Source organism: Bos mutus, chromosome 22 (assembly GCF_027580195.1).
Source record: "Bos mutus isolate GX-2022 chromosome 22, NWIPB_WYAK_1.1, whole genome shotgun sequence".
Taxonomy (NCBI): Eukaryota; Metazoa; Chordata; class Mammalia; order Artiodactyla; family Bovidae; genus Bos; species Bos mutus.
Window position 1 is genome coordinate 10,350,212 of NC_091638.1, and position 24,099 is coordinate 10,374,310.

A 24,099-nucleotide genomic window follows, 5' to 3' on the forward strand; every position below is an offset into this window, starting at 1 on the left:
CTTCAAAGGGTACCCGGTCCTTCTGCCCCTTTATTCCATGGGGCCATCTCTCTGTTTCCAAAAGATCTACTGAGACATACTGGTTTGCCCCTCTGCAAACAGCCCTGACATTCTGGCTATCTTGCAATACCCACTTACTCCACAGCTGAGAAGATTTGGCCTGGATTTGAGGCTCCACAACCCAAAAAGCATGGATTTTGAAGCCAAAATGGGTTCAAATCTCAGCTCCACCACTTACAGTTCAGCCACATAGAGCAAATTAGTTAGTCTCCTAGTTTTCTCATCTATGAATGAGAATGATATTAATAACACCTAGCCTGAGGATTAAACACGTAAAAAGTGTGACCGGCTTAACACATCGCACAACCAAACTAGGGCACATGCAAGTTTTGCAGTATCTCTCTGCTTCAGTCCAAAGCTGAAGCGAGGAAAGAGGAGCGCCCTCAGGCCAGGAAACCCCAGCTCTGCGTCCTCCGTCACTGAACCCTATAAATAACTTGGCTAAGTCACCGGCTCCCGGCTCCCTGAGAGTCGCAGTTTCACCGCGTGCAGGAGGAGGGAGTTGCTGCAGGTGGTCCCTCCCGCTGGATCATTAGGGCTTTGGTCTGAATTTTCCTTCTACCTCCTAAAGCATCCCGGGACCGTGCAGAGCACCCGAGCTCGCCCAGCCTGGTCGCAGGGCCTCCCTAGGGCGCGGCCCCCTCCTGTTCCCCGCGGGGGCCCGCGCAGCCCCGCCCCGGAGCCACCCGCCCCCACCCACCCTTCTCCGGCGAGCGGGTCAGCCGGAGCCCACTCGCCCGCGGCCGAGCGGCAGTCACGACTGTGCGGTCGTCGCCGAGGTGGCCGCGGGCGCGGCGGGGCGGGCGCGCTCTCCCCCAGCCCGGGCGGGTGCCGGGGAGGTGGGCAGGGCCGGGGCGGGGGCGAGGCCGGAGGAGGGCGCGGCGGCGCCTCGGCGAGGATGGGAGTCCCCGGCCTCAGAAGCTGAGCGGGCCTGCGCGCGGCGGGGAGGGCACTCCGGAGGGAGGCGAGCCTCGCTGTTCCTCCGGGAGCCCAACACCGTTCCCGCGCCGCCACGATGATCCCCCCGAGCGGCGCCCGCGAGGACGGCGTGGACGGGCTGCCCAAGGAGACGGCGAGCGCCGAGCAGCCGCCCTCTCCTGCATCCACCGGCAGTCAGGAATCCAAGGTACCGCGCGCGCTTGCCCCGAGAGGACACAAACTCACTCCTCTTCCTCTCTGTCCACCTTTGTTTCCTCCCTGCTGGCGCTGGCGCCGGAGGCTAAGACGCGTCCCTAGTTCTTCTCAAGGACTGTACTCTCTTGAGACTAGCATGTCCGGCAGGACTCGCTGCTAGCGATGCTGGACCACGTCGCTGGGGACCCAGTCTTCTTGTCCGCACGGCCCGGGGGCTTTGCGCTGGGCTCCTGCCCTGAGAGCACCCGCAGTTCACAGTGGCTCCGGGTTCGGATCGCTTTCCTGGGTGGTGGTGGCGTGTTTGTTCTGTGCTTTGAACCTGCATGTGCCTAAAGCGCGTGTGGGTATTAGGCGGCTTCTGAAGGCTGAGGGATAGACAGCCCAGGACACTCCTCCAGAAAAGCCGGGGTATTTGCGAACCAGCAAAGGGTCGCCTGTATCCCAAGGGCCTGAGACCCTTAGGCTAACCGGACTCATCCCTAACCTCGGATACTGCTGATTTCAGGAAAATTAGGAAAACGCTACCTTCTCGGGAAAGTTGATGTTCCTCTCATGGAAGTTAATCCTCGAACTTAAACTTGCTTTTGTGAGAGTTACACTGATATACACAAAACCAACCCCGCGGCACTTCTGTCACTGTTACACTTACTCTGAAACGTTCACGGGTGCCAGGCGCATGTTTGGAAATCTTGGAAGAGGATCAAGTAAAATGCGGCTGCTAGCTGTGCGATGCCAAATGGCATCTCAGTCGGGAGTAAAAACCATAAGATGGAGTTTGTAGTTATATGGATTCCTTAAGCGCAGGGCTCCTGGCTCTTTTTCCAGATCTCCTTGTGGGTTCCCTGGGTGTCTTTGGAATGTGGGACAGTTCTTGTGGAGGAATGAAGGAGAGGAGGATGCCAGTGTGGAGAGCAGGTCAGATGGGGCCAAGAAGAGTCTCGTCCTTTTCTGCCTTCACACCCATCCCTGGAAGCCACTGACAAATCAGCAGGATCACAAGCATAGCTAAGTGACTCCCATCCTAAGTGATCCTGCCCGCTGGACAGTATCCCAGCCTCTGAAAGTTAACTATCAAAGATGCTAATACAAGACAGAGAGCTTGGCATTATCTTTATTTTGGGGGGCAAATGTCTGACCTGGAACATGTGTGTCAACTTTTCTAAAACTTAACTGTAAACAGGAGCAAAAACCCCGCCTTCCAGAATCGAGAGGCAGAGAGAGATGACCTAACACCCACCCAGTACAGAGTAAGGACTCAATCCTGTTCACTGTTTTCCTTCCTGAGATAAGGAGATGGGATCCATCTCACCACAGACAATTCACTCCAAATGGGTCTCACAACCCACACACACGGACCACTGCCCCTCCAATCAGAAGTTACTGGCTCTCTAGCATTGTGCATCATTGACGGTCCTTCACCTAAGTGATACGGGGTAGTGGGCACTTCACAGGTAATCTAGAATCCTGGAAATGAATGTAACTAAACTCAAGACTGAAACTAATAATCAGCTTTTTTAATTGGGCCTGTTGCTCTGCAGTAGGTATGTTCTGGAAGGGGCTTAGCATTTGATTTTACAGCAGCGTGGTTCAAACACACTGTATGGGCTTGCTATTTATAGATACCCTAATGTAAATTCTTTGGCAAAGCAAAGACTACATATGTAATACCCATCATTATCCACCAATTTATCTGGCTTATGGTTTCAGACTTGTACACGTCAGTTTTTCTCTATGTGTATTTATATATTCCTAAATTTGCTGTCATAGCTTAGATGTTCTTGATCAGTAGAGACAGGCTATGGGGGGTTGTCCACGAACCCCAAGAAACTGAATGCAAGGAAGTGTGACTGAATGCGGTATTTTTTTTTTGGCATAGTGTTTTTGATACTCTCCAAGGGGCCCATGCTTCTCAAAAGGGCTAAACTGTTTGATGTGGAGGCTGTGTGCAGTGGGGATCAGCAGGATGACAAGAAACAGGAACAGAGGCAGGCTCTATTCATTCTGCACCAGGAGCACCACATTTGAAGGTTTATTGGCGTTTACAAGGATCTTCCATCTGAAGACGAGTGTCTGGTAGGAGAACGTGGACAGCTAGTCATCCTGTATTACTCCCCTCTGAAGTAATCTGTTTGTCAAAATACCGTGTGGGACAGGCATGGTTCAGCCCCCCTGGACAGTAACCTTTCTCAAGAAGGACTTTTGAAATTCATTTTTTCTTTTATTTTATTAAAGTCTGATTGACTTACAGTATTGCATTAGTTTTAAGTATACAACATAGCGATTCAGTGTTTTTCTAGATTAATCGGCATACAAAGTTAACTCAGTGTTATTGACTGTATTCCCTGTGATATAAACTGCACCCTGTTACTTACTTATCTCATAACTAATAGTTTATACCTCTTAATCCTCTTCACCTTGCTCACTCATTCACCCCACCTCCCTCCCCTCTGGCAACTACTGGTTTGTTCTCTGTATCTATGAGTCTGTTTCTGTTTGGTTATATTTGCTCATTTGTTTTGATTATTAGATTTCACTATACATTTTTAAAATAACTTCTTTTCTCTCCTGATAAAAGTAACAACTACTTTGTGGAAATTTGAAAAGTCCTGAAAAAAAAAATAAAGAGAAGGAAAAAAATCACCCATTAGTCACAATCCAGAGGCAATTACTCATAATGTCTTGGTTGTATATTTGCCTTTTTTCATTGTTTTTTTTATATTTACCCAATTGAGAGAACAACGTAAGCATCTACTGAGTGCTTGGTGGGTGTCAGACACAACTTGACCCTTCATAATAGCCCTGTGAGGGACATTGTGCTGTTATTTCTGTTTCATCGATAGGAAAGTGAAAGCTCAGAAAGGGTAGGTGACTTCCCCATGATTGTATAGTGACTGACACAGCAATGACAGGAACCCAGGCCTCCTGACTCTGGAGAACAGGTTTTTGAGCACCGTGCTGCTGTCTGTCTTTTATGCCTGTGTCCATCTTCCATTCTATACTGTTTCACCTAACATCCTAACCAAGTATTTCATATGCCACTAAAAGCCATTTTCAACTGTGTTTTGTTCTTCTCAAGAAATCCTTGAAAATAAATTGAGCCACATTATCACATGAAATGATTAAAGACCAACTCTTATGTGGCTTCTTTGATTTTGCTACTCTTTCCCCGAAAGTATATTTACGGAAGTGATTAAATGGAACTTCACAGAACCATCTGGAAAACTTGACCACGACAAACCCTTTAGTCTAGAGGGGCCATTAGAGACGAATGATAATGATTCAGTGCCTTGAGCACATAAAATGTTTCTGGAATGCCGTTTTCCCTGCAGATTCCTCGGAATGCTAAATCAAATATAAGAATTGAAAACACTGGAGATAATCTACTCTGGGTATTTTTTAAATAATGGATAATTTTATCATGTAAACTTATTTTACTATGGAAAACTTCAACACACACAAAAGCAGAGAAAACACTATGAAGAACCATCATGTACCTAATCATTTGGATCTACCAGTTATCAATTCATGGACAATCTTGTTTCATCTGTAACCCCCACCAGTACCTCCACCCTTCCTTACACACACTGGTTCATTTAAAACAAATTCCAGACATCAAGGGTCTTTCCAGGTGAGAAAAGAATCTGCCTGCCAGTGCAGGAGATGCAAGAGACATGGGTTCGATCCCTGGGTTCAGAAGATCCCCTGGAGGGGGGCATGGCAACCCATCTAGTATTCTTACCTGAAAAATCCCATGGACAGAGGAACCTGGCGGGCTACAGTCCATGGGGTCACAAAGAGTTGGATGCGACTGAGCATATGTGCACACACCAGACATGAAAGCATTTCATTCCTACGTATTTACGGTTGTATCTCTAAAGAATAAGGGCTCTTTTTGTAAACATGACTACAATCCCATTATCACATACTGGAGGTGTTTTAAATCACAGGTCAGTATAGTCTTTGGAGGTCTACATATTGTCTTTGGAATACCTGTGGACAGCCAGAACTTTCAAAATTGCTCATGTACGTGTATATGTGCATCATCTAGGGAAGAGATCCATAGCTTATACCAAATCAATAAAGTGCTCATAGCTTTCCCAGTTTATTTAAATCTTCTCTCTTTTTTCCCTCTGTTGAGTAAATAAAGGCCCAGAGAGAGGCAGTGACTTACCTAAGATCACAAAGGTAGTTACTGCCAATACCCGCACCCAAGAACCCTGGCTAGGACCGTGGATATTGTGCTGTGCTTAGTCGCTCAGTCATGTCAGACTCTTTGTGACCCCATGGACTGTAGCCCACCGGGCTCCTCTGTCCATGAGGATTCTCTAGGCAAGAATACTGGAGTGAGCTGCCATGCCCTCCTCCAGGGAATCTTCCTAACCCAGGGATCCAGCCCAGGTCTCCTGCATTGCAGGCGGATTCTTTACATCTGAGCCACCAGGAAAGCCCAGGAATAGTGGAGTGGTATCCTATCCTTTCTCAAGGGGATCTTCCTGACCCAGGAATAGGACTGGGGTCTCCTGCATTGCAGGCAGGCTCTTTACCATCTTAAGAGTAAAGAGGAAGAAGCCAGGGAAGCCCAGGACCTTAGATACCCCAGCACAGTTTCCTTGGAGTAAATTCCAGTAAGCACAAGTTACAGTATAGTTTATGAGGTTTTGTTTTTTCATAAAATTAGTTGAGTTGAAAGAGTTTCAAAGCCACTAATGAACCTCACCCCTCTATCTTTCCACTATCTCAGAAAGACCACAATCTAATTCATTGTCTAAATGTTTGACAGAGATCATCGAATACTAAGAAAAATTTCATGTTTCAGCATCCTTTATTGCAATGAATGTCTCTTTTTATACTGACTTATTGACAATGGCAATGGCACCCCACTCCAGTACTCTTGCCTGGAAAATCCCATGGGCGGAGAAGCCTGGTAGGCTGCAGTCCATGGGGTTGCGAAGAGTCGGACACGACTGAGCGACTTCACTTTCACTTTTCACTTTCATGCATTGGAGAAGGAAATGGCAACCCACTCCAGTGTTCTTGCCTGGAGAATCCCAGAGACGCGGGAGCCTGGTGGGCTGCCATCTGTGGGGTCGCACAGAGTCGGACACGACTGAAGAGACAGCAGCAGCAGCAGCATTGACAATGTAGAAATCTTACTGGAGTGTCACATGGAGTTTGGTATGGATTCCCTTTGTCATCACTTATATGACACAAACTCACGTTTTGATGATGTGAAGGGATTATAGGTTTTGAGGACAAATAAACAAGCTTTCAGATCTGTGCTTATCCATATGCCATCTTTGTGTCCACTGGGAAGCTGCCTAACCTCTCTGAGTCTCAGCTTCCTAAAATCTAGAATAAGGATGCTAATTCCCTATTGGCATGGGTTTTTGGTAAGGTCTGAGAATATGTAAAACACCCAATATGTTGAAACCCTTTGTAAGCATAAAGCATTGTTTACTTTCTCTTCCCGCTTCAAATTAGATGACTCTGTCACTGGCCAACAGCAAATTTCATCATTGGAAAAATTTCAGTAATCAAAACTGACATTCTAATAGTATAACTGAGTTTTCCTCCCTTTGCACTTCAGTTATACTGCTGACTCCAGTGAGATTTCATCTTAGCTGTGTTGCATCCCCAAGAAGCTAAGCCATAGATTCCCTGGCAAGTGACTTTGATTTTGAAAGGTTGATATAAGCCACCTAGGGCCCCACTGGAGCCATGGACCAAAGTGTCCGCTCGTTCCAGAATGGTTCTCTCTGAACCTGGATGACCCTCTAAGCTAGCAAGAAGAAATCCCTAACAATGAAGATGTGCCCTGCATCTCCCAGAAATCAGAAACTATTTATGGATTGCCTACTTTGTGGCCAGCTAGCCCATTACATACATATGAAGCTATTATTGATAGGAATTTAACTTCTAACTTCTACTCAGGGGGAAGATGAAAGAAAATGGAACCCTGGCCTTGCATTCAAATCCCCTGGTGAGTCCAGAACATAAGCTAGACCTGCTAAATGGAAATCTGTGAGTGAAGGTCCCAGGAATCAGTATTTTTGTAAAGCTTCCTTGTACAGCTGAATTTAAGAAACACTTGTCTAGACTAAAAAAACTATAAAGTGTCAAAGAAAGCAGGATTTTTTCCCTTCCAACCAAGATACTTGAAGGAACCATTTGTATTTTCTATCTCTTTTTCTTCACTTCCCATTTATACTTTAATCCAAATGATGGCTCTAGCAAAAGCAATCTACTGTTTCCTCCCTTCTGTCAAAGAATCCACGTGTTGCTCAGATGTAGCTAGATTTATGGGATTGACTATGTCCGTATTATTTTCATGATTCTAAAAGTAATAAGTACTAAATGTAGAAAACTGAAAAGCAGAGAAAGTATAAAAATGCATTTATCACATAATGACCTAGACATGGACTTCCCTGGTAACTCACCTGGTAAAGAATCCACCTTCAATGCACAAGACTTGATTCAATTCCTGAAAAGATCCCCTGGAGAAGGGATAGGCTACCCACTCCAGTATTCTTGGGCTTCTCTGGTGGCTCAGATGGTAAAGAATCTGCCTGCAATGCAGGAGACCTGGGTTGGCAAGATTCCCTGGAGGAGGGCATGGCAACCCACTCCAGTATTCTTGCCTAGAGAATCCCCATGGACATGGGAGCCTGGCAGGGTACAGGCCATGGGGTCACAAAGAGTCTGACGTAACTGAGCAACTAAGCACAGACCTAGACATAAGAACTGTTACGTTTTTGCTGTATTTCTTTACACACCCACACACATTTTTGAAACAAAATTGAAATGATGGCTTCCCTGGTGGCTCAGCAGTAGATAATCCACCTGCAATGCAGGGGTTGCAGGAGATGCAGGTTTGATTCCTGGGTCAGGAAGATCTCCTGGAGGAGGTCATGGCAAACCACCTCAGTACTGTTGCCTGGAGAATCCCATGGACAGAGGAGCCTGGTGAACTACAGTCCATGGGGTCGCAGAGTCTGACATGACTGAAGCGACTTAGCATGCATGCACACATACATAAATGCATGTCATATTTTTTCTTCTACATAATGTTGTACATAGTTTTCTTGTACTCTCTGTTTAAGTATTGAAGATGATATATTTCATTGCTGTACCATATCTATTTCATCAGTCTCTTCTACTTATAGTTTAGATTCTTAGCTTTCATGCTTTAAAAAATATTGAAATGGGCATCCTGATACCTCAGCATTTTAATACATTTCTGATTAGTGTCATGGGAAGTAGATTTACTAAGTCTGGTTATAAACACTTCAAAGACCTTTTATTCTCACTAACACAGTGCTCTCTAGAAAGATATAGCATACCTTATTTTCTTGTAAACTTTTTAGTGAAGTATGACATCATACCAAAAGGTGTACACATGATAAGATTACAGATTAATGAATTTTCAGAAAATGAATTGCTGATTTGTATGTAACCAACACAAGAAAAAGAAAATCAAGAAATAGAATGTTATCAGTACCCAAGAATCTCTGTCTTTTCTGTCACTAGCTCCCCCAAAAAATACCCTTTTCTGTCACTAGCTCCCCAAAAGTAAATAAATTTTTGACTTCTCACAATATAAATTAATCTTCCTTATTTTTGAACTTTATGAGTGGAATCATACAAAGTATACTCTTTTATGTCTGGTTTCTTTCACTTAGCATTATGTTGTGAGATTCATCCATGCTATCACGTGTAGCATAGTTTTCCATTTTCATTGCTATATAGCATTCTGCTATATAAATAGGCCACTGTTTAACTGTTCTGTTGATGGTGGAATTTGGATCGCTGCTTGGCTTTGCCTGCTAGCAGGTGTACTGCTTTGCGCATTCTTATACATATTCCTTGTGGCACTTTTAAGTGTATACCTGGGGGAACGTTGCTTGGGCTGTGGGGTATGCCTAAGTTGATAGTAGGTACTATCAACTTTCCAGAGTATCTGTGCCAGTTCATAATCCCAGCAACAGTGAAGAGGAGTTCCATCTGGTCCTTATCCCACCAACATTTGCTATTGTCTGTATTTCTCAGTTCAGCCATTCTCATAGGTGATTAGTGGTATTGTGCCGTGGTTTTAACTTGTATGTCTCCAATTAAGCATTTTTAATACATTGGGGCACTTGAATGTCCTCTTATGAATGTCCTTTTATTCAAATCTTTTGTCTATGTTCCTATTAGGCTATATGTCATTTTTTAATTGGTAGGAATTCTTTACATATTCTAGATCCAAGTACTTTTAGAGATAAATATGTTGTAGGTATCTTTTCCCATCCTGTGGCTTATCTCTTCTTTTCTTAACAGAAATTCTTTTTTTTTTTAATCTTATTTATTTGTTTATTTATTTGGCTGTGTCGGGTCTCGGTTGAGTTGCAATACTCGGGATGCTCACTGCACCATGCAGGATCATTGCAGCGCACTGACTCTCTACTTATGGTGCTCGGGCTTAGTTGCTCCACAGCACGTGGGACTTTAGTTCCTTAACCAGGGATTGAATTCGCATCCCCTGCATTGTGAGGCAGATTCTTAACCACTGGACCACCAGGAAAGTCCCCAAAATTCGTCTTCAGTGAGGTCAGTTCGTTCATTTTTTTGCTTACGTGCTTTTTGTGTTCCCCTTTGGAGGGAGGAGCCTGGTAGGCTACAGTCCACAGGGTCGCAAAGAGTCGGACACGACTGAGCTACTTCACTTTCACTTTGGAGCCTTGGCCTACCTTGAAGGCATGAAGGTAGGCCTTATTCTCTTATATTATTTCTTAGGAATGCTATTGCTTAGCCTTTCACACGTAAGTCTATAATCCTTTTGCAGTTGCCAAGGTGTGAGGTAGGGGTCAAGATACTTTATGGCACTGCACTGCCACCTTTGCCGTAAATCAGATGGCTGTATGTTTGATTTATGTAGAGATGGCTGTTCTGCCTCATTGGTCTATTTGTCTGTCCTTGTACAAGTACTGCACTGACTTAAATATAATGACCTTATTAAAAAGTCTTGGTATCAAGCAGAATAAGCCTTCTGGCTTTGCTCTGCTTTTTCAAAATGGTTTTGGTTATTTGGGGCCCCTGACATTTCCATATATTAATACATTAATACTGGTTAGAATCAGCTAACCAGTTTCCACCAAAGCACCTGCCAGGATATTGGTTGGGGTTGCATTAAATCTACACATCCATTTGGAGAGAATGGACATCCTCCTCCTATTAGTTCTTCCAATAAGAGCGCCATCAAGTGCCCCAGGGCATCATTCCCTGAGAACCTAATTCTGTGCTACTTTTTTTCATTTGAGGGATTCTCAAACCAAGTTGTGTTGTATAAATTTAAACTTCAAACCTATGTGAAGGCAGATCCATGACTCCCAGGGAATAACTGTTTGTTTGTTGTCCACCGTATGTCTTTACTAAGATTTCTTTCTCACTGACCTGACCTGATCTGGTGAGAGATTTGTTTCTTTTTCATTCTTTCTTTTCAAATCTCCTCTCTATGTAGGCAGTAAAATTCAATCTTCCAAATATATTTTTTTATTTGAGTTAAAATATGCATAACATAAAATTTGCCTTCTTACCAATTTGAAATGTAATTTCATGTGGCATTAAATACATTCATATGTTGTGTAACCATCACCATCTTTAGAACTTTTTACCTTTCCAAACTGAAGCCCTGTACCCATTAAGCAGTTATTCCCTATCTTCTCCTTCCTTTATCTCCTGGCAACCACTGTTCTGCTTTCTGATATTCTATGAATGTGACTATTCTAGGTACCTCATCTATGATGAGTCACATAATATTTGTCCCTTTGTAACTGGCTCATCTCACTTAACATAAATCTTCTAGGTCCATCTGTATTGTGGTATAAGTCAGAACGTCCTTCATTTTTAAGACTGAGTAATGTTCTGTTGTGTATATATACCACATTTTATCTACTCATCCATCAGTGAACTACTGTGAATAATGCTGCTGTCCACTTGGGTCTACAATTATCTGGTCAAGTCCCTGCTTTCATTTCTTTTAGGTGTATAGCCAGAAGTGAGACTGCTGGATTATGTGGTACTTCTACCTTTAATTTTTTGAGGAATCACTATTCTGTTTTCAAAAATGGCTGTATCATTTTAGATTTCCACCTGGAATAAACAGGATTCCAGTTTCTCTACATCTCACCAACACTAGTTATTTTCTGGTTTGTTTTTTTTACCCTAAATAGGTATGAGATGCTATCTCATTGTGGTTTTCATTTGCATTTCCCTAATGATTAGGGTTGTTCAACTTCATTTCATGTTGGTGATCTGTGTACTATTGGTCATCTGTGTAAATTCTTTGGAGAAACATCCATTCAAGGCCTTTGCCCATTTTTAATTGAGTTGATTTCTTTTTTGTTAGTAATTTTTGTTATTCTTAGCCTTTTATGAGTAAATTTGAAGGGCATTGATATATTGGAATTTTTTATTATTTTATTAAAGTTATTCACTAGAATATTTCTGTTTATATTTTCCTGTTACAAATTATATATTCATGTCCCTGTCTGTTTTAATAGCGCACTTATTTCCTATTAATTTTCAAAAAAATTTTATAAATACTGGAATCATGATCTTTCATATATGTTAACATTTTCCCAGATTGAAATTTGGTTTTCAATTTTATTACATTTTCAACATAGCAGATTTTTTTTTTATGTTGTTAAATGTCTCAAATTTATTTATCTATGGCTTCTTTCCTCCATCTATATTTAGAAAGGTCTTCTGCACCTGGCAACAAATAAATATCAAGCTATATGTTTCTCTAGCTCCTTATTACATACTTTTTACTTTCATCACCTTAATCCATCTGGAATTTGTTACTATGTGGTAAGGAAGAACTTTTAATTTTTTCCTGAATGATTATTTCTAAAACTATTTGTTGAACAATTCATTTTTTCGCTGATTTGAAGTGTTACATCTATTATGTAGTAAATGGTAGTATGTACTAGGTTCTCTTTTATAATCATCTGTTAAATTCTAATGATTGTGCATTTATTACTATGCAGTACTTTGACATTACAATTATAATGTTTTAATTATTGTAGTTTTATATAATACTGATAATTGATACTACAATTTTACCAATTTTATTTATTTCTTTAGCTCTACTCACCTTTTTGATTTTCCATGCAGTTATATAATATTTTAAGAGTAATTGCATGAAACTTTTAAGATCCTTTCAGTGAAATCTTTACATATGATGAAGATTTATCACCCAGGAACATAATATATATAGTTATTGAAATGTCTTTTATGTCACTCACAAATACTTAGGAATTTTCTTCAAGTACTTTTTGCCCGATCCTCTGGTAGCTATTTCCTAGGTATTTTATACTAGTTTTATATTAATTTTGTCATCTAATATCTTTTAGATTCCATTTCTTATTCATTAACAAGGAGGTAGAGTGTAGCTTACTGATTCAGAGTGTGTTCTCTGGAGTCAGAAGCAGCTGTGTTCAGCTCTCACTGTGAGGCCTCACAAGCTTCCCTGACCTTCACTTCCCTGAGCCTCTCTGTTCTTTCTGTACGATGAGCATAATAATGTCCTTCTGTAGCACTGTCATTCAGTTCAGATCAGTCGCTCAGTCGTGTCCGACTCTTTGCGACCCTATGAATCACAGCACACCAGGCCTCCCTGTCCATCACCAACTCCGGAGTTCACTGAGACTCACGTCCATCGAGTCAGTGATGCCATCCAGCCATCTTATCCTCTGTCACCCCCTTCTCCTCCTGCCCCCAATCCCTCCCAGCATCAGAGTCTTTTCCAATGAGTCAACTCTTCGCATGAGGTGGCCAGAGTACTGGAGTTTCAGCTTTAGCATCATTCCTTCCAAAGAAATCCCAGGGCTGACCTCCTTCAGAATGGACTTGTTGAATCTCCTTGCAGTCCAAGGGACTCTCAAGAGTCTTCTCCAACACCACAGTTCAAAGGCATCAATTCTTCAGCACTCAGCCTTCTTCACAGTCCGACTCTCACATCCATACACGACCACAGGAAAAACCATAGCCTTGACTAGACGGACCTTTGTTGGCAAAGTAATGTCTCTGCTTTTCAATATGCTATCTAGGTTGGTCATAACTTTCCTTCCAAGGAGTAAGCATCTTTTAGTTTCATGGCTGCAATCACCATCTGCAGTGATTTTGGAGCCCCCCAAAATAAAGTCTGACACTGTTTCCACTGTTTCCCCATCTATTTCCCATGAAGTGATGGGACTGGATGCCATGATCTCCGTTTTCTTAATGTTGAGCTTTAAGCCAACTTTTTCACTCTCCACTTTCACTTTCATCAAAAGGTTTTTTAGTTCCTCTTCATTTTCTGCCATAAGGGTGGTGTCATCTGCATATCTGAGGTTATTGGTATTTCTCCCAGCAATCTTGATTCCAGCTTGTGTTTCTTCCAGTCCAGTCAGCAAAAACAAGACGAGGAGCTGACTGTGGCTCAGATCATGAACTCCTTATTGCCAAATTCAGACTTAAATTGAAGAAAGTAGGGAAAACCACTAGACCATTCAGGTATGACCTAAATCAAATCCCTTATGATTATACAGTGGAAGTGAGAAATAGATTTAAGGGCCTAGATCTGATAGATAGAGTGCCTGATGAACTATGGAATGAGGTTCGTGACATTGTACAGGAGACAGGGATCAAGACCATCCCCATGGAAAAGAAATGCAAAAAAGCAAAATGGCTGTCTGGGGAGGCCTTACAAATAGCTGTGAAAAGAAGAGAAGTGAAAAGCAAAGGAGCAAAGGAAAGATATAAGCATCTGAATGCAGAGTTCCAAAGAATAGCCAGAAGAGAGAAGAAAGCCTTCTTCAGTGATCAATGCAAAGAAATAGAGGAAAACAACAGAATGGGAAAGACTAGAGATCTCTTCAAGAAAATTAGAGATACCAAGGGAACATTTCATGCAAAGATGGGCACAATAAAGGACAGAAATGGTATGGACCTAGCAGAAGCAGAAGACATTAAGAAGAGATGGCAAGACTACACAGAAGAACTGTACAAAAAAGATCTTCACGACCCAGATAATCACGATGGTGTGATCACTGACCTAGAGCCAGACATCCTGGAATGTGAAGTCAGGTGGGCCTTAGAAAGCATCACTACGAACAAAGCTAGTGGAGGTGATGGAATTACAGTTGAGCTATTCCAAATCCTGAAAGATGATGCTGTGAAAGTGCTGCACTCAATATGCCAGCAAATTTGGAAAACTCAGCAGTGGCCACAGGACTGGAAAAGGTCAGTTTTCATTCCAAACCCAAAGAAAGGCAATGCCAAAGAATGCTCAAACTACCGCACAATTGCACTCATCTCACATGTTAGTAAAGTAATGCTCAAAATCCTCCAAGCCAGGCTTCAGCAATATGTGAACCGTGAACTTCCTGATGTTCAAGCTGGTTTTAGAAAAGGCAGAGGAACCAGAGATCAAATTGCCAACATCCGCTGGATCATGGAAAAAGCAAGAGAGTTCCAGAAAAACATCTATTTCTGCTTTATTGACTATGCCAAAGCCTTTGAGTGTGTGGATCACAAGAAACTGGAAAAATCTGAAAGAGATGGGAATACCAGACCACCTGATCTGCCTCTTGAGAAATTTGTATGCAGGTCAGGAAGCAAAAGTTAGAACTGGACACGGAACAACAGACTGGTTCCAAATAGGAAAAGGAGTACGTCAAGGCTGTATATTGTCACCCTGCTTATTTAACTTCTATGCAGAGCACTGTCATTAGGGTTAGGTTAATGGAGTTGGTGATGGACAGGGAGGCCTGGTGTGCTGCGATTCATGGAGTCCCAAAGAGTCGGACACAACTGAGCGACTGAACTGAACTGAACTGAACTGAATGGTGTATCCTAAGTGCCTAACACAGTGTGTGGCACATAGTAAGGCAATGTTAGCTGTTATTATTAGATTATCATAAAATCTATAATAATTTTGGCTCTCTAACTATAATTCTCTTTTGGGAGGTGGGGGAGTAGGCTAGATAGGGACACGATATTATTTCATTAGATATCCCAAAATATGGTAAATATTAGTGGAGGTATTGAGCGAGTACCTAACTTTCAGTTCAGTTTAGTCGCTCAGTTGTGTCCGACTCTTTGCGACCCCATGAATTGCAGCACGCCAGGCCTCCCTGTCCATCACCAATTCCCAGAGTCTACCCAAACTCATGTCCATCGAGTCAGTGATGCCATCCAGCCATCTCATCCTCTGTCGTCCCCTTCTCCTCCTGCCCCCAATCCCTCCCAGCATCAGGGTCTTTTCCAATGAGTCAACTCTTCGCATGAGGTGGCCAAAGTACTGGAGTTTCAGCTCCAGCATCAGTCCTTCCAATGAACACCCAGGACAGATCTCCTTAGGATGGACTGGTTGTGCTGCCAAAGTTTTGCTGTGAGTGTCCATTGTGTACAGGTGTATATTGTCCAGTGTTGGTGCTAAGGGGTGCTCTTAGATCAGTTGGATCTCAAGTTACTCTGCAAGCCACTGCAAATTTACACATTCAGCCTGAGAAACATTAGGTGGTAATTTGCAACTTTAAAGACAAATCCATTTCCAGCTAAATCATTCTTTAAGTCTTTCTTCTACATGAATTCCAGACTTCCCACTCTATTTGTGATTAAACTGAGTCAGTGTTTCTTATGTTAAATTTGGGTAATCTTCTTAGCTTACTAAGAATTTCCACTAGGAATGGATGTGGAATTGTTTCAAATGACTTTTTGGCAAGAATCAAGGTAATCATGTGATTTTTTTTTTTTTTTTTTGTCCTTTGGCCTCTTTATGTGATGGATTATATTAATAGATAGCCTAAATTAAACTCTTCTTACATTCCTGGAAACAGTCCCACTTGACCATGGGGATTTTCTTTTAATAAACTGCTAAGTTTTGATTGCCAATACTTTATTATTTTTATATGTATATACATAAGAAAGATTGTTCTTTAACTGTCATTTTGTGTCCTCTGGTCAGATTTTATGTTTAAGGATACGCCAAGTTTTAAAATTTCATCGGGAAGATATACATGTTTCGTTCTCTTTGTCTTTTTCCCCTGTGATAAGTTTGTACAGCCTAGATCTCCACTTTGAATGTTTGAATAAAGAAAAAATGAGACATATCTAAACCTAAGAAAGAAAGAAAGATAGCACTAAGTCATGTCCAACTCTTGTGATCCCATGAACTGTAGCCTGCCAGGCTCCTTTGTCCATGAGATTCTCCAGTCAAGAATACTGGAGTGGGTTGCCATTTCCTTCTCCAGGGAAACTTCCAACCTAGGAATTGAACCCAGGCCTCCTGCATCGCAGGCAGATGCTTTACTGACTGAGCTACATGGGGAAGCCGTGTCTAAACCTAGGACCTATTTTAAAATAAAATTTGAAGACATTTTTGTATTTTTTATTCTGTTGTCTTTTTTTCTAAATTGACATGAATCGATGGTGTTGATTTATATTTTGCCAGAAAATTATTTCATTTAAATCGTCAGAATGTGTCTGGATTAATTATTATAGGACCACCCTGGCACCTTCCTTCAATTTCCCCTCATTCTCACTTGGTTTCTAGCAGGCTTCCTCTGTGTTCCTATCTCCTGAAAACCCTGTGATGGTGGTTCTGTGTTTGTATAACAGTGGTCCCTTAGATCTGGATCTGGAATCAGGAAGTTAAATACCAGTACTCACATTTCCTCCTTATCTAGAGAAAAGGTGTTTCATCTTTGCTCCTTCCTGGAGAAGGAAATGGCAACCCACTCCAGTACTCTTGCCTGGAAAATCCCATGGACGAGGAGCCTGGTAGGCTACAGCCCATGGGGTCCCAAAGAGTCGGACACGACTGAGCAACTTCACTTTTCACTAAGTATCCCTTTCTCCTTTGATTCCCTTCCAACTGCTGTAAGAGTTCCTCTCTGTTCCTATTGGTCCTCACATCTTCCTCCACCCATCATTCAAGGGTTGGTCCTCCCCAGCATTCTATTCTCTGCCCTCAGCCCTTCTCACTCTTGACAATCTCTCTGGGTCTTTCTGGAACGTCTTACCTATTCTTTCTATTTCATCTCCCAGCTAATAACTCCCAAATCTGAAGCCCACCACAATTCAGAAGTCATTCTTGTAAGCTTCAGACCAACATATTCAACTGCCTTTTCAACAACCTGTCTTGATCTCCTCCATATATTTTAAATTCAGCATACTCTCAACTAAACTCATCCTTCTCAGCTCAGATGCCAGCTCAGTTCTTGTGTGCTCTTCCTGTGTTCTCATCCAGAGACGAGCATCATCCATGGAGTGAGTCAGCCAGGTTGAAACCAAAATTCATCCTTGATAACCCCCAGGGGACCTGAGTAGAGAGGTTTTTGAAAGCAAGTGGACAGGAGACAAAATGTCTGTCAGCCCCTAGAGGGTGCTTCATTTATCCGAAAATGAAACTTGGACCTGATGTCTGTTCCTAAGGGCCCCCATAGCCAAAGTGTGAATCAGTTTGTTCCTCAGATCTGGGAGCAGTTGTGACCACAGCATGAAGGACTGAGGTCAGGCACAAGAGCAGGAATAAAGAGGAGGGATCCAGAACACGCCGGGCTCCCAAGAATGCTCCTATTCCCTTGCCCTCCGAACTGACATGACAGAGAGCAGTGAAAAGAGGTCCCAGAGTTCCCTGTGCCCTGGCAAGATCCTCACATTCCCTCCCTTCATCTCCAACACTCTCAGTTTTATCAGAACCAGGTCACTTGGAGACCTTGGAAAAAAGATTCCCATAATACCCATTCCCCCGGGACATCAATCACCAGAAGAGCACAGGGCAGCAGGGCCCCCTTCCTTTCTCACAGTTCAATCTCCATGCAGATCTGCACATCATCAGCTCTGCCTGCCACCCTCCTCAGTGGGCAGTACCTCCACTCTACCCTCTGGAATCAACTCTTCAGCAAATCCCGTCTCCTCCGCTTCTCTGAAGTATCCTTCACTTCTGCCTCTGATGCCCAGTCCTTCCCCCTGCAGCCTCTCAAACTGTGGCTCTTTTCTCCTTCATCAATCAGGCTTGGTAGTTGGGGAGGCAACCTCCCTACTGCTTCCAGAATCTTGTCTCTCCTCCTCTAAAATGTATAGCTTTAAAATCCACACCCTTAGGCTCTTCTACCCACTGCTAACATCAGCGGTCACTACCAACCTGAGAAGATCTCTCCGTGCTCCAGGCTTACTCTCCCTCATTCCAACCCTACCTCTGTCATACACTTGTATGGTTTCCATACACTGCAGATGACTCTTCCAAATATCCTGACTTCTTAAGTCCTTAAACTTTTCTCCTCCTAAGATCTCATCTTCCAGTCTCTCCCACATTGCCACCCACTTCTGTGGCCATTCCCAAGACTTTGCACAATGATTGCACTATCTTTCCAATTGTAAAAATGTATGGACAAAACTTTTCAGGCAAAGATGCTCAGAAAAGGAGTCATTCTGGGGGAGTCAACCCTTCCTAATAACAGAGAACATGTCCTTCATGTTCCAGGCATTTCCCTGTTGAGAATTTTGCTTGCAACTCTTTCTATTATCTGGCTCACATCTCTGTGCATTCAAAAGCAGAATATGCCACATGGATTTTCATTCAGTCTAACAGAGTTGCAAATGCTTTGTAAATTTCAAAGCAGTTATATTACTTTTGTAATATCCTTTTCCTAATTATTCAGGTTCACCATTTTAAACACTAGTTATGGTACTTTTTGCATACAGGAGAGGTTTTTTTTACTTTTTCTTGTACTAATGACTCACATTTTGCTGTGCTCTCCTAGTTTTGTATCTAACAACTTTCTAACTCTTTCTACACAAAGACCACCTTCTCTGTGCAGACTACTTGAATCTTCTAATATACTTCTTCTCGTTTGCTTTTATACTGGAAAATAAATCATCAAACTGGTTGGGAATTTCACGTTCCTTAAAAGAAAATAGAAACTGCACTCAGTGGACTATCAGGGAAGTAAATAGAGGACTTGGGGGTTTCAGTATTTTGTTTTTTATTTTACTTAGTGACTTTACCTAGTGATTGGTTCATCAGACTTTTTGCATACATCTTCTGGTTCTTACCTGCATTTTCTATAAGTCACTTGCTGAATTCCCAATAAGTTTACTATTTCTTGATTCTTGTTAAAAAGAAAACTTGATTAAGCTCAAGTTGCTGGTATCCATTTTTTTCACTAATCCATTTGTACTGGATCTTTCATGTATTCATTAATTTGCTGCTGATCATCCCCAGTGGATCTGACCTTCCAGTAACATTTGAAAAGATTAATTCCAAAATAGAAGGTCTCATTACTATCTGTTTCTATGGAGTGATGTTTTTCTAGTTGCTATACTGAGCTCTATCTCTTCTCCCCAAGTATATAGCTTGGAAGTAAACTGATCAAAATGAGTGTTCCATGAATATGTTGTATGAGAAAGAAAAAAAAAGAGCAAAAGAAAAAAAAATGCAACTTGCAAAATGAAGGCTTGCAGTTTATGGTTCTTCCAGTGAACACAAGCAAGAACATGGTGTACAATTAGGAGGCTTCATGTCAGACCACAGCTCAACCCACTGAAGGCCTCTCAAATGGGCAAATTCTCAACCACTGAATGGTCTCTTTTCCAGAAGGAATAACTTCAACCTGGTTCTGATAACCCAAGTGTTCTAGAATTTCATGAATTTTATGAACTTGTCTGAGAAAGCAGTGTACATAGTTTTACATGTGATTTGTTTGTTTGTTCTTGTGGTTAGAATTATTTTGGCAAAATTCCACTTATAGACTGCCTACAGGGTGACTTCGGGAGACAACAGGAAGTTGAAAACCTGATACTCTAATTTATAGTAAATCATGGGGTTGAAGATGGGAGATATTTTAAACTTGTCTGTCAGGAGCCACGAGCAATATGCCAAGCCATCTGTCTCCATGGCTGGACACTTTCTGGTTCTTAATTGGACCTTGTCTTGTAAGTTTGTCCACAACCTAGTTGGACAGCTGCAGTGAGAGCCTGAATCTCGTTTCTGGAGCCCATGCCCTTGGTTTCCCAGGCTCTGACAGCAGCTGTGGAGCAGACAGAGGCCAATGGGGAGAGGACCTTTGACCTCATTCCCAGTGGTCAGAATCATCACATCATATAAGTTCAACTTTGAAGCAGCTGACTTCCAACATATAAAGTGGCTGTAACTTCAGAAGGTATTGAGTTTATTTTTTTCCTTTTCTCCTTCACCTTAAATTGAGGCTTCTAAAAGAAAGCATGAGGCTCAGAAGCATGTAATTTATGGAGGGCATGCACTCCATAGAAAGTGCAAGGAACGCAGCATAGGACAGGATGAGGCTGATCAGGAATGTAATCTCTGGTGGTTTTGGCCTGATCCACAGAGGGGCTCTGGGGTACACACAGCACCGTGAGGTTTTGTTGTTGCTATTTACTCACCAAGATGTGTCTGATTGTTCTGCAACCCCATGGACTGTAGGCCACCAAGCTCCTCTGTCCATGGGATTTTCCGGGCAAGGATACTGGAGCAAGTTGCCATTTCCTTCTCCAGGGGATCTTCCCAACCCAGGGACTGAACTTGTGTCTCCTGCATTGGCAGGCAAACTCTTTACTGCTGAGCCACCTGGGATGCCCACACGGGGGTATCCTGGCTTTAAAGAAATAGGTCAGTACGGCTTTTGTTGCCGTTCAGTCGCTCAGTCATGTCTGACTCTTTGTGACCCCATGAACTGCAGCATACCAGGCTTCCCTTCACCATCTCCCTGAGTTGCTCAAACTCATGTCCATCGAGTCAGTGATTCCATCCAACCATCTTGTTCTCTGTCGTCCCCTTCTCCTCCTGCCTTCCATCTCTCCCAGCATTAGGGTCTTTTCTAATGAGTTGGCTCTTTGCATCAGTTCAGTTCAGGTCAGTTCAGTCGCTCAGTCGCATCCAACTCTTTGTGACCCCATGAACTGCAGCACGCCAGGCCTCCCTGTCCATCACCAACTCCCAGAGTTCACTCAGACTCACGTCCATCGAGTCAGTGATGCCACCCAGCCATCTCATCCTCTGTCATCCCCTTCTCCTCCTGCCCCCAATCCCTCCCAGCATCAGAGTCTTTTCCAATGAGTCAGCTCTTCGAGTGAGGTGGCCAAAGTATTGGAGTTTCAGCTTCAGCATCAGTCCTTCCATTGAACACCCAGGACTGATCTCCTTTAGGATGGACTGGTTGGATCTCCTTGCAGTCCAAGGGACTCTCAAGAGTCTTCTCCAACACCACAGTTCAAAAGCATCAATTCTTCGGCACTCAGCTTTCTTCACAGTCCAACTCTCACATCCATACATGACCACTAGAAAAACCATAGCCTTGACTAGATGGACCTTTGTTGGCAAAGTAATGTCTCTGCTTTTCAATATACTATCTAGGTTGGTCATAACTTTCCTTCCATTGAGTAAGCATCTCTTAATTTCATGGCTGCAATCACCATCTGCAGTGATTTTGGAGCCCCAAAAAATAAAGTCTGACACTGTTTCCACTGTTTCCTCATCTGTTTCCATTAGCTAAGGGCAGTTCTGGGAAGAGTGATCTGCTAACCCAGGGCACTGGGAGGTGAGTGCAAGGGCCCCAGTAGAGAGGACCTGGGTGGAGCACAATTACAGTATTGCCTTAAGGCTGGAACATCCCTGTGGGGCTGGACTTGGATAAAGGCAATGGACATCAGTTTCATATGTTTGAGACTAACTTGCTCAAACCTATAAGCAAACTTTTCAGGGTTCATTTTGAAACAAGCAGGAAATCAAACCTCCAAAGAAGTTGCTGTCCCTCCCTTGTGAAGTCATACTGGCTTGTGAAAAGCAGTCTATGTCCCCTCTGGAAATAAAGGAGCTGGTAGCCAACTGAAGGTTCAGGAAGGAAGCAGGGGCATTTCCCAGCCGCGTGTCTCCTTGGCTGGGCTTTCGCACTCGAGGATGTACTCTAGTCCATGCACAGCGTGAGCCTGCCTTTTCCAGCCTGTTCCTAGAAGTTTTCTTGTCCCACAAACATGCTCATTCCTTTAAAGTCATTAACAAAAAGGAAGCTGCATCACTTCCAAAACCTTGCAGAGAACTACCTTGAGGACCTGGAGAGAAAATAGCAAGTGTGTCAGATCGGAGGTATAGTTAGAAGGGCTGCAGGAAACCCAAGGAAGCCAAGAAATGATGCTGGGAGAGGGGAAGCCACAGACGGCCAGCAGTAGGGTTCCGTAGCTGCTGCCTTCAGGCACCTGGGAACCTGCTTCTTCCATATCTACAGAGAAGACAGAAATACAGATTCTCCCATGCATTATGCCACAGCCTGCAAAACCAGCTGCGTAGTTTAGGGATCTAGTGCAAAATGACAGTAAGAGCTCCTTGTTCAAACATTATTAAGAATTTCAACAGCAGCAGCAGAGAATTAAACCAAATCCAGGGCTCTTCTTGGTGCAGGGTTTTTGGTGACCGTACACAGGAAGTAGGGGGCTTCCCCAGTGGCTCAGCGGTAAGGAATCTACCTGCAATGCAGGAGACGCAGGATCAGTCCCTGGGTTGGGAAGATCTCTGGGAGGAGGAGATGGCAACCCACCCCAGTATTCTTGCCTGGAAAATCCACGGACAGAGGAGCCTAGCAGGCTACAGTCCACGGGGTCGCAAAGAGTCGGACACGACAGCACAGCACAGCACAGCAGCACACAGCGGCTGACACCATAAAGCCAGCCTCACCCGGTAATCACCACGGTGACTTGGGTTTGGCAGAGTGAGGGACGTGGGAAGGAAGAGGGGATGGACACTTCCCTGGGCCTTGCTGTGCAGGGTGATCTGTGTACATGGTTCCAATTCATCCTCATTTGACAGATGAGGAAGACACAAAGGTCAAGGCTCAGGAGAGCAAGGTGACTTCCCTGGGGGCAGATGACTGATGTGTGTGTGAGCTGAAATTTGTACCCAGTTCTGGCTTTGAGTCCCTGTTGCTGGTTGGTTTGTTGCTTCTTTTGTTTGCCTTTTCCACAGCCATGTTCTGAAAGCGCTAACAGCTTGTAGGGAAAAAGCACTTACATCTGTTTCCAGATTTTTTTCCCCTACGAGGCTAAAGAACGTCAATACTCAATAATGATTTTTAATGAGATAAAGGATTAATTAATTCTCTGGATCCTGGTTCAGTAACAACAACAACACCTCAGAGCCTTATCTGCAGAGGAAGCTCATCCCAACCACCTGTGTGCTCATAAATACATACAGACAACAAAAGCAGAGGGGAGAAGGATGTGTGCACAACAAGAAGAGTGGAAACCCAGGAAGAGAGGAGGAAGGAAAGGAGGTGGATGGATGGAGGGGATGAGCATGAAAAGGAGAAAAAGAGGGTGAAGGACGGACTGGTCACTGCATCCCACCTTCTGGACCTTATTTCATTTCGTCCGCACAATAGCCTTCCTAAACAGCCTTGTTGTTATGCCTGCTTTACAGATGAGGAGCCAGAAGCTTACAGCCGTTAGTTACCTCTACCCAGCCTCCCCGCCCTGTGTGTGGCTGAGGCTGGGTACTAAAGGGTGCTCGCTCTTCCTCTTCTGTAAGGAAAGTGCTGCAGGCTGTGTCCTGTGTCAGGCTGAGTCTTGCCGTCCATCCAGCGAGGCACAATGACGTCACTGTAGTGCAGATAGTAAAAGCAGGTGCCGTGTACCGAGTCTCATCACCCAGGTATGTTGAATCTAGTTTCTAATCCTTACAACAGTCCCTTTGCGACAGGTTAATATTCAATCCAAACCACAGGTGAGCAAACTGAGGCTGAGGAGGTAACTTGTCCAGGCGATTGGTCAGCCCCGCTTTAAAGATCAAGAACTCATCATTCAGAATCTAGATTGGGATAGACATCTAATTGCCTTTCCTCACAAAAATCCCTTGATATAACAGATAATGTA

General features: G+C 43.4%; 1 protein-coding gene across 1 annotated transcript in view; it reads left to right on the forward strand.

Moving 5' to 3' along the window:
- Nucleotides 1-567: 567 nt before the first annotated feature.
- The window catches only part of STAC (SH3 and cysteine rich domain), a 115,027-nt gene continuing 91,495 nt past the window's right edge, over nucleotides 568-24,099 (forward strand). The window contains 1 exon segment of the mRNA XM_070359494.1: nucleotides 568-1,186. Coding sequence (XP_070215595.1) covers nucleotides 1,076-1,186 — 111 coding nt within the window. The 5' untranslated portion in view covers nucleotides 568-1,075.